General features: G+C 41.6%; 1 protein-coding gene across 18 annotated transcripts in view; it reads right to left on the reverse strand.

The window, feature by feature from the left end:
- Positions 1 to 54: 54 nt before the first annotated feature.
- Positions 55 to 15,272, reverse strand: part of APBB2 (amyloid beta precursor protein binding family B member 2) — a 177,137-nt gene continuing 161,919 nt past the window's right edge. For 16 of the 18 annotated variants that reach the window (XM_065837829.2, XM_065837831.2, XM_071807414.1 and 13 more), the window contains 6 exons: positions 10,077 to 10,191; positions 7,435 to 7,522; positions 6,284 to 6,367; positions 5,688 to 5,803; positions 4,722 to 4,901; positions 55 to 4,128 (listed from right to left, as the gene is read on the reverse strand). In XM_065837829.2, the coding sequence (XP_065693901.1) occupies positions 3,961 to 4,128; positions 4,722 to 4,901; positions 5,688 to 5,803; positions 6,284 to 6,367; positions 7,435 to 7,522; positions 10,077 to 10,191 (751 nt within the window). In that variant the 3' untranslated portion in view covers positions 55 to 3,960. The remainder of the gene's footprint in view (positions 4,129 to 4,721; positions 4,902 to 5,687; positions 5,804 to 6,283; positions 6,368 to 7,434; positions 7,523 to 10,076; positions 10,192 to 15,272) is intronic. The other 2 variants (XM_071807412.1, XM_071807413.1) reach the window with 1 other exon arrangement.

The raw sequence follows: 15,272 nt of genomic DNA on the forward strand, positions 1-15,272 counted from the left end.
TTTGGAACAAAATAATTTCCCAGTTTTATGGACCAGTAACAGTTGAGACAATCATTTTATGCAGCTAAATTTATTCTCAGAACAGATTACATTTAAATGTGGAGAAGTGGTCAACAGAGGGGAAAATTGTCCTTGTTGGCGTCAATCAGGTGATTTACCCAAGACCAAGCTCTGCTGATAAACAGTGGGTGTGTTTCCTTCCTTCCTTCTTTCTGCTGTTAAAACCTGCTATTGCTGACTGTACAGCACAAGTTGTAGCAATGCATTAATTAACCTGCCCAAGAAAGGAGTAATGGCGTTAATGGTGATGCTCTAACAGCTGAGCACATATTACCTGTTGAAATAAAGTTCTTTTCCATGGGTGATTTACTATCAGTTCTAGATCCCTAGTTAAATGATCTATGAAACGTTTGATAAAATTAAAGGGATATAGAACTCTTGGTGAAACAGAACTGGTGTAAGCTATGAGACAGTCCACAGCTCTTCTTCCTCTGTCACAAAAGGGCGTATTATTTCTATAGGTACAGGTAACTCTGCAAATGAAGTATATGGCTAAGAACGCATTTTACTGTGAATGGATTTTGTGCCCTTCTATGCAGATTTGTTACTCATGTTTAACCACCCTGTAGGTGGCCTCTGTAGCTTTACATCTCCCACAGCCCGCCCTGCTCCCCGTCAAATGAAATGGTAAGTGGCTTAAATAAAACCTACAGCCAGCACTGCAGATTTCAAAAGAAAGGTTTTCATCTCTGTTGTTGACTGTGAAATACAAATCTCCTTGCTTCTGCAAGGGAGCATAATAATGACATGACTGACATGTGGTACTTGCCTCTAACTTGCTACTTGCATTGAAAAAAATTAAGAAATTAGCTCTGCTTTACATGATTTTTCTACAGACTTCAATAAAAATGTGACTACAAATAATTACAAAGCCTGCCTTTTTTTTAGGCAACCTATAGTGTACAGAGTGGAGAATGTTACAATAGCACGTCCAGTAAAGACAATACATCAACATAATAATGCAGGATATTTCAGTAAAAATAGAATAAATAAAATAAAAATATTTCAAGCTGTATTTAACAGGTTAATTTAAAATATGGTATCAGACATACAAGGCATAGTGAACATGGCTGCCTGCCTACAGAATCACTAGTTATTATAAAAAAATGCATAGATAACTGAAGAGTCGCTATAACATCAACTAAAACAGTGGCAGTTGCTCAAACACACATACCCCATACATACTTTTTTGGCCATGGTAAAAAGAGTGCCTTAATATATTGTTTAAAAAAACATAACTGGCTTTGCAATATTAGGCTCTGATTCTGCGAACACCTGGGTGTATATTTAATCTTTTGGAGAAGAAGGAGCTCTACTGAAGCAAAAAAGGCCACATATAGTCAGACCATTAAGCACACTACTTAAGTATTTGCAAAAGCAACAACGTTTTGTTAACGGACACAATCTTAAAACATATTGGCAAGTGACCTACAGCTTTTCAAATACTCTACTGTCTTCTCAGCCCCTCCTGCAACTTAACACTTTGCCAGGCAAAGCTCGCCAGATGTCCAAGGCTGTGGCAACACCTACATAGGAGAACCTTTACATTGCTCTTTGCTAAGTGTTGGTTTAATTTAAAGAGAGTTCAGATCTCTCTTGGGAGAATCGGCACTGTGCAAAAACAACTACAAAATTTAATTACTCTGTTAAAATGAACAGTTGCAAAACCCAAATCCTGGCGTTTCCAGCTGGAACTTTAAAAAGACGCTGTCAAAGTACTTTCTGTAATTTAAAATAAAGTCAAAGCTTGGATCACTAGCATGATCAGAAATAAGGAAGCTTTTATCCCACGATCCTAGCTAAAGGTACATTGTTGGCCACCACGTTTTGGCAGCAGTTGTGACAGGGACTGAGTTTTCACACTGCTCCTAGCAGACGTCAGGGGGATCAATGGTAGAAACTAAAGCCTGTGTGCAAGCTGCCACCTCCACGCTTCCAGCTCTGGCTTCATGGCCAGTTCACACCCAGTTCTGCTAAGGGGGCTGGTTTGTATCCCCCCGGCCCAGGCTCTCTCTCCCCCGACCTGCTGAGCATCAGGAACTTCGCCACTGCACAAGCCATCGAGCTGGTGCACAGGACACAGCAGGAACCTCAGCCCAGGCAGGGGAAACAATTGCTTCAGTGCCTGGGGTGCAAGAATCACAGTCATGCAAACACCTGAGGTGGGTAGAGGATCAGCTCTCCAGCGGGCATTCGGAGAGCTGGATGTAATTACAATAGTTGCACAGCTGGCCTTCACCTGGCACTTGCTCACACATCACGCTGAGTTTAGTTTAATGATTTTTCTGCATTTTTCAATGCAGAAATTTCTTGAATCATCATTCTTTTCCCCTTGTGTTCCTAAGCTGCTCTGCCCAGGTGTTGCCATTAATTTCTTTAAACAAGGAAATAAAAATAAAACTGTTAATAAGAGTCTCTTGCATAGTAAAATAAAAAAAGAGTTCTTGAAATAACAACCTTGCCGATGTTCTTTTACAATTACAGTGTGACCAGTTTTGCAGACTTGGGAGTTACAATTTGGAACATTCCTATAAATGGAGGCAAAACATTTTGAACACTAATTACAAATATCTTTCATGTGCCGTTTCCAAAATTTGGACCAATCTGCAGGTCTAGACAGAAGATGGCAAAGGAAGATACGCCAGATGCCCAATTGCATTGGAAAATTAGCCAGAGGCACAATTATAAGGGGCAATACTGGGCTGACTTTGTCAGGGCCTGCAGTGGTGTGTAAACCAAAGCAATTGGATGAAGTCTTTGGAGCAAAAGCATTGAAATCAAGTTGTACCACCTGAAGCATTATCCTGTTAGGAAACAACTCTCTTCTTATTTTGTCACAAGAGCATTAAAAGTTAAAAAAAAAAAAATTAATGGAATTTTGTAAATGACAAGAAACACGATTGTTCTTTTTGTAGCATGTTAAGCATTCAGCAACAAATTCTGAGGGGAAAGGGGGAATTGTGCAACCAGACGCTGAATTGAACATTTCAACAAACACTTTTGTGGAAAAGGTATGGAATATTTTAGTCTAAGAGTTGTAAGACAACAAAATGACTGATTAGTTCTTTCTTACTCATGATTGGTTTGAGCCCTGTGTGAAATAAGTGGTATTTTTGATAAATTAGTATCAGATTTAGAAGAATAAATTTAACAGCCAACAGTTGCATTTGTATGTTTAAAGCTGAAAAGCTTCAGTGGATCACCCTGCGACTCAATTACTGAAAACACTTCTGCATTTTTCAGCATTGGTTTGGTATTAAAACACAATTCTTCTCTAAGACCATAATGTATAACCAGGAGATAAAATAATGACACCATGATTCAAAAGCATGTCAGGGAGATGTTAAAGGGGTTGCTAGACCAATGCTGACAAACAATTTAAAACTAACAGGTATAGTTCTGTAAAAAATAAAACTTGGTTTTTAATCTACAGCAATTCAAGGGTAGCTACTACTTGGTACCTACTCCAGTGTTGAAAACAGAGCAAAGTGCTGTAGGATTTAAGATTGGTTTGTGACAAATTCAGCTCAAGACGGTGAAACTATCAACTCAGGCATCGCTCACTCCAAGGACTTCAGCACGAGTTCTCTGGGAGGGACGCGGCCATATTCTCTTTTGTGTGTGTTTAGGTAACGTTCATGTATTTACAATCAAACCTTCCGTTGCTCATGATGTAACTCATTGATGGCAAAAAAATTATTCATGCTTCTTTTCATATCACACGATGGTGGCAAGAACGAGAGAACATGCTTGTCTAACATTGTTTTGATAGGGGTAAATGCTCTGAAGACAAAGCATCAGCGATTTGAAATGGAAGGCCAGACATCGTCAGTTTATTTTCCTTAGCGCAGCTACTGCTATCTTCAGTTAAATGGCAGGAGAATCTTCTCTCTGATGCCGCTACGGCATCTCGGTGACCGGGCGTTTCTGTTTCAAAGTGTCAATGAGGGACAAGACTCCTCTTTTCACGTTCGTTGTAACTCTTCGAGTCACCGAGTCTGCAGGAGGCGGGGGCGGTCGAACTTTCTGTGAAGGAGGTCTGGCTACTAAGCACTTCTGGTACCGCAACTGCAACAAAGCAAAAGCATTCTGCCATCCTTACTGCATCCAATACTTTCACAGAGCGCTTTAAATACACTTTTAATACTTTCTCATTAAATATAGTCCATTTTGGCCATGACGAACAGCCCAACTGAAATTAATGGGACATTGGTCTGCCAGTGTGTGGGCAGAAACTGTTCATTAGCACACGACGGACACTCACTCATACAAACAGCCCTTTGAAAACTGAAAAATAAGTTTTCTGGGTTCAGCTGTTCTTGAACAAGGATTATTTTCACTACATTGCCACTGGGTTGTATAACACAACTCCAAGCAAAACGTGTTCCAGCATTAGATAACTGTGTAGTGAAAGAAAAGATTTTTGACTCAGATGTTGCAGAGGTCAGGAGGGAAGATTATTAAAGGGGCATTGTTCACTAAAAATTGACATTTCAAACTTAAAAATGTTTGGGTTCTAATTGACTAAATATACCAGAATCACAATTCCTGGTTTTATCTGTTCTTTCTCTGTTTTGAAATTAAAATTTGGAAAGACAATTGTTTCTGGAGGCAGTGAAACACCGTAAGTGCTACGGGTGCCTTTGAAGGAGGTCACTTACCATACAAGCAGCCTGAACAGCTTCCGATACGTTGCCTGCGTTCGGTTCACACCAAAACACGTGGCACTCGAAATGCTGGTTTCCTGTGTCCATAATGAAGGCGAAGGTGTGAACGTCCTTGCCTACTCCCATGAAGGACAGGAACCGCACGCGACACTCCACCAGGATCTCCTCTTCACTCTGGTGACGAATCAAATGATTGATCATGGCTACTGGATATTCTGTGTGACTTTACTTTCAAGTCTAAGTTGATTGGAAAGGGGAGAGGTTGATGCAGTATCGTGGAACACCTTTCCATCTGCATGTCCCCAGTGTGCTCAGGCCTGGGCTGGATCTCCCCTGCCAGGCTCCCACCAGCAGACAAAGGCTTTGAGCATCAGCACTGAGCACATCGTGCATTTCCAGCACTGCTTGTTTTGTGAAGAAATGTATGGATATTATGACTCCAGAGGATACTGCCCTGGCGCTGGTATGTTAGAGATGTTGGTTTGACCTCATCAACAGACACAGAAAAGACATTCTTGGAAACTTTCATTGCCTTAGTCTCTATGGAAAGTGCTCTACAAAGGACGGTGATGTGAAACACAGATTTTCATATTACTCTTGGCTTCCATACTACGATTAAAGTAAATACAGTTTAGAATTTAGGATTGCTGCTTTGGGCTTAACCTATAATATTTTAGGCTCAGAACTCCTAGAAAGGATAACGCTGAATTTGTTTTAAATAACTAATGAATACTTATAATAATTTACATTTTTAAGCACATCCTTGGAATGGTAAATAAAGCTGAAGCTGATACAAGCAGTAAGAGCCCCTGCAGATTCACAGTCCTGGAAGGAAATAAAATGCAAGACAAACAAATGAATTCTAGTACAAATGAACTCTTTCTACTAGTGTTTATGTGTTTCTGGTTTTCAGTGCTCATATTATGTTAAACATGTTCCAAACAAGACAGTCTGCCTTACTCTTTCATTGATGACGGTGACAGTAGCATCAGCAACATTCATGGTAACTGGCATCCAGTCGTCTTTGCTAGAGGAAGCCATTAGACTTTCAATGGCACTATTCAGAGTGTCCATTCCTAAAACGGAAGAAAATGTGATAATGAAAAAGAAATACCTAAGTAAACAATAACACAATATTTATCTTCACACAGTAGTACAGAAAACAGATTGTTTTGGACTTCTTATTAAAATTAATTTGAGGATGAAAGGAAGGGTTGTGAACTTGGTTTTCTTCAACTACGGAAACAGAAGAGGTGCCTCTGGCTTAGAAAAAACAGAATCGCAGCTTGTTCAGCTGCTGCACCATTTCAGTTCTCTGGGGCCCTTCTCACTAGTAGCAGAGCTCATATTCAGAGCAAGCAGTAGAAACAAACTGTTGTCTTGGCAGCTCCCAAATACCCTGGTTGCAAACCCCACGTTCAGCTGAGGCCATGAACATCAGACATCTCTGTGCCTCACCCTTGGAAAATCACACATTTACAAGTGGTTGGCCGAGCCCAGCCCTCAGAGTTCACGCAAGGTACTTCGGAAGTCATTTATTCTTCAGTGTCACCTACCCACAGGTTTAGCTACAGGCAGCATGCCCAGGTACTGGACGTGGAACTTCTGTACCAGTTCTGTCTTTGGTGTTGGGAAATCTACTGCATGGGAACAAAAATCAATTTCTGTTTATCAGCATTCACAGCAGGGAAAACCACTTCTATTTCATCAATAGCATGGAACAGTTTACCCAGCAATTGTAGTCTGAAGGTACTGTATTGATTAAAACCAATTTTCACAACCTCTGACCACAACAATGCTCAATAATTTCTAAAGGAATCAGGAATAGCTGCATCTGCTAATTCGTGATCTAGAGCTAAGAATAAGGTCATGTTATATTGCTGTCACGTTAGAAACCAGAAAATAGAGATAAATGTGTCTCAGACATACAGACCTAAGTTTCACTGCATAACTATGTAAAATCTGGAATCTGTTTTTAATACCATCCTTGTAAATATGTTAAACACAGTCTACAAGTAATCAATACTACTGTCTGAGCAGACAATTACACAAGTTGATGTACAGATTACGAGTAAGATACTCAGTATAAACCAGTGGATCTAGACGCATGTAATTTCCTGGACAGCTAACACAGAGTATGTTTGTTCTTCTAGAATACTTTCAAAATAGTAACTATTAAGCTATGACTAATGAAGACACACAAAGACAACTTCCTTTTACCATGCAGTAGAGTGTGCAAAAGGCCCGTAAACTGGATGACAATCCACTAGCACCTCTTGCCTTGGAAGTTGCTAAAATTGATGCTGAAAGCCAGGAGTCTTCCTACAGCTTCCCTGAATCCAAGGGATTAACTGGAGTATGTTCTGGTTTTAAGGACGATGGGCCAATTTGTGCAGTTCCAAGGTATTTTGATTTAAAAAAGACAATATGTGAAATTAGCTACAAATAAGTAAGACTGCATTTGCAAAATCTGTATTTCAAAATAAAAGAGGAAATGTACAAGTTGACATAATTGAGCAACTACCAGCACAACCAATAAAAACATATAATGCAGTAACAAGTTACAGTCAGATACAGTAATTAAAAGACGGGACTGCACGCCAGACCTCTCTGCCCAACATGGTCCATTTTGGTCAAAAGCAGCATCAGAAACAAATTGTCTCTAACCCAGGACCCTGCCAAGGGCAGCAGCTGTGACACACGGTACCTTGCAGAGGAACATCAAGGGTGACGTTTGTCCTCTCTTGCAAAGAGCTGCATGCCATAGCTTTAGCATTCTTCCGCTCGGCCATAATCTGAAGAACATAGTAATAATACAGTATTTTAAAAAAATATAGTATAGTAGCAACTACAAGTATAAATTTACTCCTATTACAACCTAGCTTCTGAAGTAAGTCAGAAGCTACATGATCAAGCTGCTTATTCTTTTTAAATAACACATTTAATTTTCCTCCAGTTTATTCACCATTCCTTAAATACATAAAGAATTTAAGTGGTATGCAAGTCTAGATAAAAGATAGATGAAGGAGGAAAAAAAAAGCCATTTTTATCAACAGCAAAATTGCAGTGAGGAGTAATATAGTAAGAAATATAAATATTTAACACATAGAGAAGAGTGTTCATTATTCATGTTCCTCTCTGATCTACCTTCCACTGTGTATAGTTTCTTCCTCCATTTTTATGTTTCTTCTGGAATTAAAAATCCCATGCAAACTACAAACTGTTCTTCTCCCAAAATGTATAATACTAGCAGAAGAGGAAAAGAAAAAACACTTCAAAAGAGAATTCCCTACAAATATATGACTGAAAAGTGATCCAGGGAAGCTAACAGAGGTTCTCCAAAGCTCATACACAAAGCATTGCTATCTGCTTCTTTATGCTATAATGCTAGGACTGTTAATTCTAATTAAGCTATAAAGGTAATGGTGTTTCAGCAGGCGACAACTGATCTGAAGATACTTCTAGGAAGTTTCTAATTTTTTATTTATTTATGTTTTATATTTTCAAAGTATTTTCTGTTACAGGGACACGTGACGATATTCCCCCCACAGATGAAGAACAACACACGTTACCTCGCTAGCTTAGGACACAGCCCTGACCCAGCGAAGGGGTCCAGTGTGTCAGTCAGCACATGCCAAGCGCTTCTCTGCATCAGGATTCTGTCTGTTGCTGAATTGTGAAGGAACATGCTCTACTTAACAAAGCTACCCTGTTTTATTGTGCTACTCTTAGCCATGGTTTTAAATGCTTAGCTGCTCTCTTCTCCAAAATTCATGCCAGGGGTTTTATGTCCTAGTTACACTTGTGACAGCTCTGCTGCCTTTCTGACAACCTGTGCACAGCTACCCTGGCATCTACTCCACGTTCACCTTACTGGATAAAAGCAGCTGTGACAGGGCCCGTGTAGCGTGTTTTCCCTGCTAGACTTGCTGGAAACATCTGTGAGAAGGGAGAACTGCAGGAGAAAGCTGAGGGACACGACAGGTCGGGGTTTTCCGGGCAGTGACTGCTGCCATCCCTGCTGTCAATTGCCACCAAGTGCAGCCTGCAGCTCTCTGGCCATCCCTAGCGGCTCCCCAAGTCCTGCACCTGCATTTCCCCAGGCACCCCACAGCCCCACAGACCTGCCAGGCTTCACAGAGCTCCTGGACACCTTCTGCCTCTGTCTCAGCAAAACTCTGCTGCCCAGCGGTCACCTAACGTGCACCGTGTAAACGCTCACGTTGTTGGTGTGAGACGTCACAAGTTCAGTAGCCATGTCTGCCCTGCTGCCAAACTGAAAAACTGTTATACCATGTAACTGGCTACAGAAGGGAATTTGACATCACTGATTCCATTCGCTCATGGGAAGACAAAACGTAAAAAGCAAATGACAAGCATACAGTAAATCAGCAGAATTTTACAATTTGAAGGTTTGCTAAGTAGCTTTTTCCAGAAGAGCTGTGACTCACAAGGAGGGACAAGGTACACAGGGATAACTGATAAGGTTATTCATCCCCATGACCCACTTCTCCTGTGATGCAAACTGACATGTTTTAAGGAAAACCAAAATGAGCAGCATTTTAAAATATTTTTTAAAAAGGGGGACTCAGCCTCAAATCCACCACAGCTCAATAAAAGAATAAAAAAGAGTTTTAAGTAGATTGGCTTAACTGCCTCTCTATGAAGCGTTTCAATCAGATTTCCCTGCTCTAACGGATGTGCTGCCTCACTGCTGCTGCATGAAATGACTGCACAGAGGACACTCATGAACTGATCATGCAAGAAAAACAAAATTAATAACCAGGGGATGGTGGCAAATGTGTAAGGTAAAATAACTGAAAAGAACAGCCCTCTCCTGTCTTACAGAGAACACTACCACAAGCAGGAACTAAGATCCTTCAGTATTTCTGTCTAGAGTAGCTTAAACCCCTTCTTCTCCCTGATTTTTTTGAAGTGGGCAGAGTAACATTAGCAACTATTTTCCTGGCTGTCCTGCAGGATAATACCATTGAATAATACCATTCAAACAAGGTCTAATTTACTTACAGAGTTTAACATTACCATTTATTATTAATTGAAGCATTGTGTTCTTTTTCCATTTGGAACCTGCAGCTTCTTTATTATTCAAGAAAACCTTCAGTCTCTGTATCCACTTGTCAAAATCAAAAGCACATATCATCCTCAAGTCTAAATGCTCAGCCTCCCATTACTCCCATCCATTTGAATCCTTTCCTTTACAAATCCTCCACACCATTTCTCATTGCCAGTGACAGAAACTAAACCAACACTGCATACGATTTCTGATTGTACGTATTAGGTTCAGGGACCCCTAAACAGATGAACGCAGCTGACTTTAAATCTACTTGCCTTTGAACAGATTTCGTGTAGACTTGTGGCGATGGCTTTTGCAGGTGTGTCACATCGAAACACATGACATTTCAGAATTCTTGTGTCCTTGTCTCTTGCCACATAAGCAAAGTCTCTGTGTAAACAAAATTAATCAACGCATTAGAAACAAGCAAAACTAATTAAGGCATTAGAATCTGCAGTTATCTCCTGCTTTAGTTTAAAAGGTGTGTGTCTTGACTACCAAATAACAATAAAACGCATGCTTTAGACAAAGCAGATCCACAAATGTAATAAACTGCATATCCATGAAACACACAGCTATAGTTTGGTGCTTAATCTATATAATTAAAGATCTCATTACAGTTTCCTAACCATGGCAACCTACTGAAATTAAAACCCACAGTTCTAACTGTAGCTGTAAATCCAAAGGAAAATTTACTCAAATATTTTATTGAAGAACTGGGGAGAGAATTACAAATTAAGACAGAAAACTGATGCAGCTTGTAAAGGCTAAAAAATCTGAGAAACCGCATACAAGATTCTAGTTGAAGAAACATCGTTTTTCAAAGGACTGTATAAAGTGTTTAAAATATGCAGATAGTAATTAGAGATCTGCTTGCATAAGGGAGATGTGAACCTGCTGAGCTTCGCTTACACTAATTGGCCTAAATTTCTGACCTTATTTTTTCAAAAGTTAAATAAAGCTGCCCTACAAAAGAGATTTTTGCACTGTACTGGTTAGTCACCATGACACAGTAGAGCTTTCTAGCACGGGTGACAGAAGTGCCAGGACTATTATTATTTGTTCTCAGGCTGTTTAAGATATAGAACTTTTCTGAAAAAAAGTCCCCAGTGCCTGGACAACCCAAAGGCCACATTAAATCACACCCTGTAGAGAGTTTATCTGTGGTCCAAGCTCAACTGCAAGGATCTCCAGCCCTAAGCGAACCTGTGAGATAGTACTAAATATGTTTATTCAGCACATCATCTCCCAGTAGAGGTAGGACTCAGTGGGCTGCAGAGATAAAAACGAGCCTACAATTAAAACTGTTAAATTGAAGACTGAGTTCTGTCAGGATCAAAGATTTTGGTCATAAAAGAACACAACTCATAATTATGCCCTGTAAGTGGGAACAGCTTAGATGAGAGTATTTTCAACAGTATTTTAAAGCCAGAAGGGTGGACTGGGGCCAGCTTGCTGAGTCTCATTTCTCTTACAAACCTAAGTTTACTTTTCTGACCAAAGGACACCAATGTGGAGAGTAATGCTGACATCTAACGAGCTCACATGCTTTTCAGTAAGAACGTTCCTCAGTTCCTGGAAGGCTAACAACTGCCAAATGAACAAGCCATCATGCAGAGCTCAGCTCAGTAACCTCTCTGCATGAAGACGCGTGGTGAGGGCAGCGAGAAGGAGTCTGATGCATGTTACGGATGTGCTATCTGCAGTGGGATGCTCCAGGTGACAAGGGGGCTCACCTGCCACAGCAGTGCCTGCAACCCTGTTGTCCCTGCAATAGGAAGATGACAACAGTCCTGATGACACAGACCTACTCTGCATTTGTGAAAGGGCACATACCGCCCACAATGATGTTGTTTTTCATCAAAATGCAATGTGTTGATTTTCTGATGGAGCTGGTAGTCACCCCGCATATAAGCTACCTAACGCTCTCCTCAACGGACTGCTGCAGGGTGTGGTGTTTTTTTTTTTCTCCTACGGTTTGGACTGGAAGGGACCTTTGAAGGCCATCTAGTCCAACACTCCTGTAATGAGCAGGGACATCTTCAACTGGATCAGGTTGCTCAGAGCCCCATCCAGCCTGGCCTGGAATGTCTCCAGGGATGGGGCATCTACCACCTCTTGGGCAACCCGGGCCAGTGTTTCACCAGCCTCATAATAAAAAATGTCTTCCTTGTAACTAATCTGAACTAATCTGTTCTCATCCTTCTGTCAGTCCCCTTTAAGTATTGAAAGGACACAATAAGGTCTCCCTGGAGCCTTCTCTTCTCCAGGCTGAACCAACCCCAACTCTCTCAGCCTGTCTTCATAGGAGATGTGTTCCATGCCTCTGGTCATGTGTGTGGCCTCCTCAGGACTTGCTCCAACAGGTCCATGTCCTTATGTTGGGGGCCCCAAAGCTGAGTACAGCACTCCAGGTGAGAATCATCTCCCTCAATGCACTGGCCATGCTTCTTTTGGTGTAGCCCAGGCCATGGCTGGCCTTCTGGGCCGCAAGCAAGTTGCTGGCTCACGTCCAGCTTTTCATCCACCAGCTGGTATTCATACTGGGGGTTCTTCTTGAAGAAATGTTGATACCTCTACTGTTTGTAGCAAGTCTCCAGCACTTGGCCTGGAAAAGCCCTGAGGCTGTGAGAAATGTCTTGTCTTTGTCCTGTGAAATTCCACTTGTGCTGAGTCACCTTGAGGAAGTGCCAGAAACGCCACTTCCCACCCACGGGGGTGTTGGTGGGTGCTGGGTTGGTCACCTTGGCTCAGCAAATGCTGCCCCAGTGCTGCAGCGGTGCACAAAACGCTTCCATCAGGCCTCTCCAGGGCTTGGTCCTGCAGCTTCTATAAATATATCTGTGCACAACGGTACACATCCATACACAAGGCTGTACAGACAATTACAGGAGAAAATGAGACACCAGCTAGTACATCAGTTTCAAATACTGAAAGCTAATAAAACCTTCATGGTGGCGTTTCAGGCACACACCAGTGTTTAAGTACCCAAACAGCTTGAACGAAGTAAATCATCTAATTACATGCGTGGATCGTGAATCCGCATAAACCTTTAGATAAACAGGGCTGGCATCTGTAAATCTGTTGAGACAGAGGAGGAAAGCCCAGTTCTTCAAAACCTGTGGTCCTGCACCACGTGCAACACCGCCAGCACATCTGTTTTCAAATCATCAAGCGAAGTTGGCAGATGAACCGCCCTTCTCCCTTCTGCCAGTGTGCAAACAACACAACCGATTTCATTAATTCACGAAGTCACCTGGATGCCGTGCTCACAGAACCGGTCCCACACAGCAGCCCAGCAGCCAGGACCTGGAGGTGGCAGTGCGGGCTGGTGACAGTGGGCTGCTCCAAGCCAGCGGGAGCCCTGCAGCCTTGCCGCAGGCATTTCTAGGTGCTGGGAAAACAAAACCAAGCTCCGCACTCCCTCTTGCAGAAGAAATGTATGGCTTTGGGGATTCCAGAGTATCTGCTTCCTGCAGCATCAATAACAAACACAGGAACACAAGGCGACAACTTGTTGTTTGTCCAAAGACTTGCATATCAAATGGGCGCCAAGACTGCTCTCTAATTCTTTTGCTTCGGATCCCTTCTGGGTCGCTTCATGTGCAAACCTTCATTGGACCGCAAATCACTTGAAGCCAATTAACTTTTAAGTGAGATGTATTTGTAACCAGCCCCTTTGATAATGAAGTGCCAAGTAAGCCTCCCCTTGCCACCCTCCTGTCTTGACAGCCTTGCTGGGAAAACAAGGGGAAAAAAGGCTGGACACAGAACTAGCACAGACTGAAGAGATCACATCTCATTCAGCTGAAGTCTTCTCTTTCTGGATAGGGTGTGTGTGCACATGAAATTTATGGGATTTGAACCACACCTCCTGGTAAAATTCCCTTCTATATCAGTGGGGGAAAGCAGCAAGGTGGTTAGTAGCAGAATAATGTCTTTTGTTGCAGAAAAAAGCTGTGTATTCTTAAAACTTGACAATGTAAGTGTACCACTTCTGTTGATACAGGATTATAAAGATGGGGTACTGCATAGTAGACTTTTTTTTGTTGTTACATCATTTGCACATGTACTACATGATCCACTTGTATCTTTCTGGTTATAGGAACTGGACATAAAAGACTACTCTGGAAAAAAAAAAGCTATAAAATGAGAAAAATAGGTAGGAAAATTATTTTGCTTCACAAGTGGGCTGAACAGTTAAAAATTCAGTAGAAATTTATTAACTTTGAAAGACTACAGACCTACAGAGAGACATTTTAAAAAGCAATTTAGAGAACTGCAAAGACAATGTGAGGTGCTAAGTAGAAAGGAATTTAATTTTTATTTGCTCTTTTACCTTCCTTAATTGGCAAATGTCTACAGTAATTGACTAAACCTGAGATAGCCATACCTATTTAACACCTGGCTAAGCATCACTTAATATTCATCCAGGGTTGAGCGGCTATCACATTAAATACAATTTATGCTAATGCTGTCCTGTTTGAGTAGCAGCCATAGCCGTTTGGCACTATTAGGCAAACATCCTAGGGGACATCCCAATTAAGTACAGCCTGAAAAAGCAGCACATCTATTACCTTCTCACTATAAATTTACTTCTTCAAAGGAGTGTAGAATTGCATTATGTCCCCCACTTCCCGCCTTTATTTTTTTTTTTGGCTAAAAAACCCCAGCACCCTAGCCTTGAAGTCTGAAATAAAAAATTTCACTCTTATCAATCAAAATTATATTGCCGCTATTTAAAACAACCACGTTAAAACGATACACATACAGGAAAATGAAAACTGCTTTACAGATTTATGTATTACAAATTGTAACAAGAATCCTTGAACTGGAAAATTATATCCCCTGGGCTTGGCTTAAAATTGATCGAAATTCATCCAGAGCAGCCTACAGAAGTGCAGTGTTGATTTCCACAGGCTGGTGTGCCTGTGCAGAGCCCGGGGATTGCGGGGTCACAGAGCACAGAGCCGGGCTGTGGGGAAACCATTCCTGGAGCTGTAACCTGCAGGTTTCGCTTTGCTTTCCTGCCTACGGCTGAGCAGTGATTTGTGAACGCAGGAAGAGAAAAGGGAGGAGTGGGCACCACTGTGACAGAGCGGGGTCAGAAGGCACCTGGCAGGCAGCTGCTGCTCACCAGCGAGACATGAAGGTCTGTGGGAGAAGAGTAAATGAGCAGCGAAGGAGAAGAGCAGGGCGACTGGGAGGAGACACAAGAAGAAAGGCAGATAAATATAATGCCAACAAGATCATGCTCTGGTGGGGTTTCTCCGTGACACACAAATATTCTAGTATCGCAGATGGCACAGAAGATGAGGTACAAGAAATTCTGCAGTAATTTGTATGACAAAAATTACAGATCTTCTGGATTTACATTTGAAATTTTTAACAAGACTACGCTTTCACATAAGAGGAAGGGGCCTGATTTAGAGCTGAAATGAAGTCTGGGACTCTGTTCAGTTCACTTGTCT

This window comes from Patagioenas fasciata, chromosome 4 (assembly GCF_037038585.1).
Source record: "Patagioenas fasciata isolate bPatFas1 chromosome 4, bPatFas1.hap1, whole genome shotgun sequence".
Classification (NCBI taxonomy): domain Eukaryota; kingdom Metazoa; phylum Chordata; class Aves; order Columbiformes; family Columbidae; genus Patagioenas; species Patagioenas fasciata.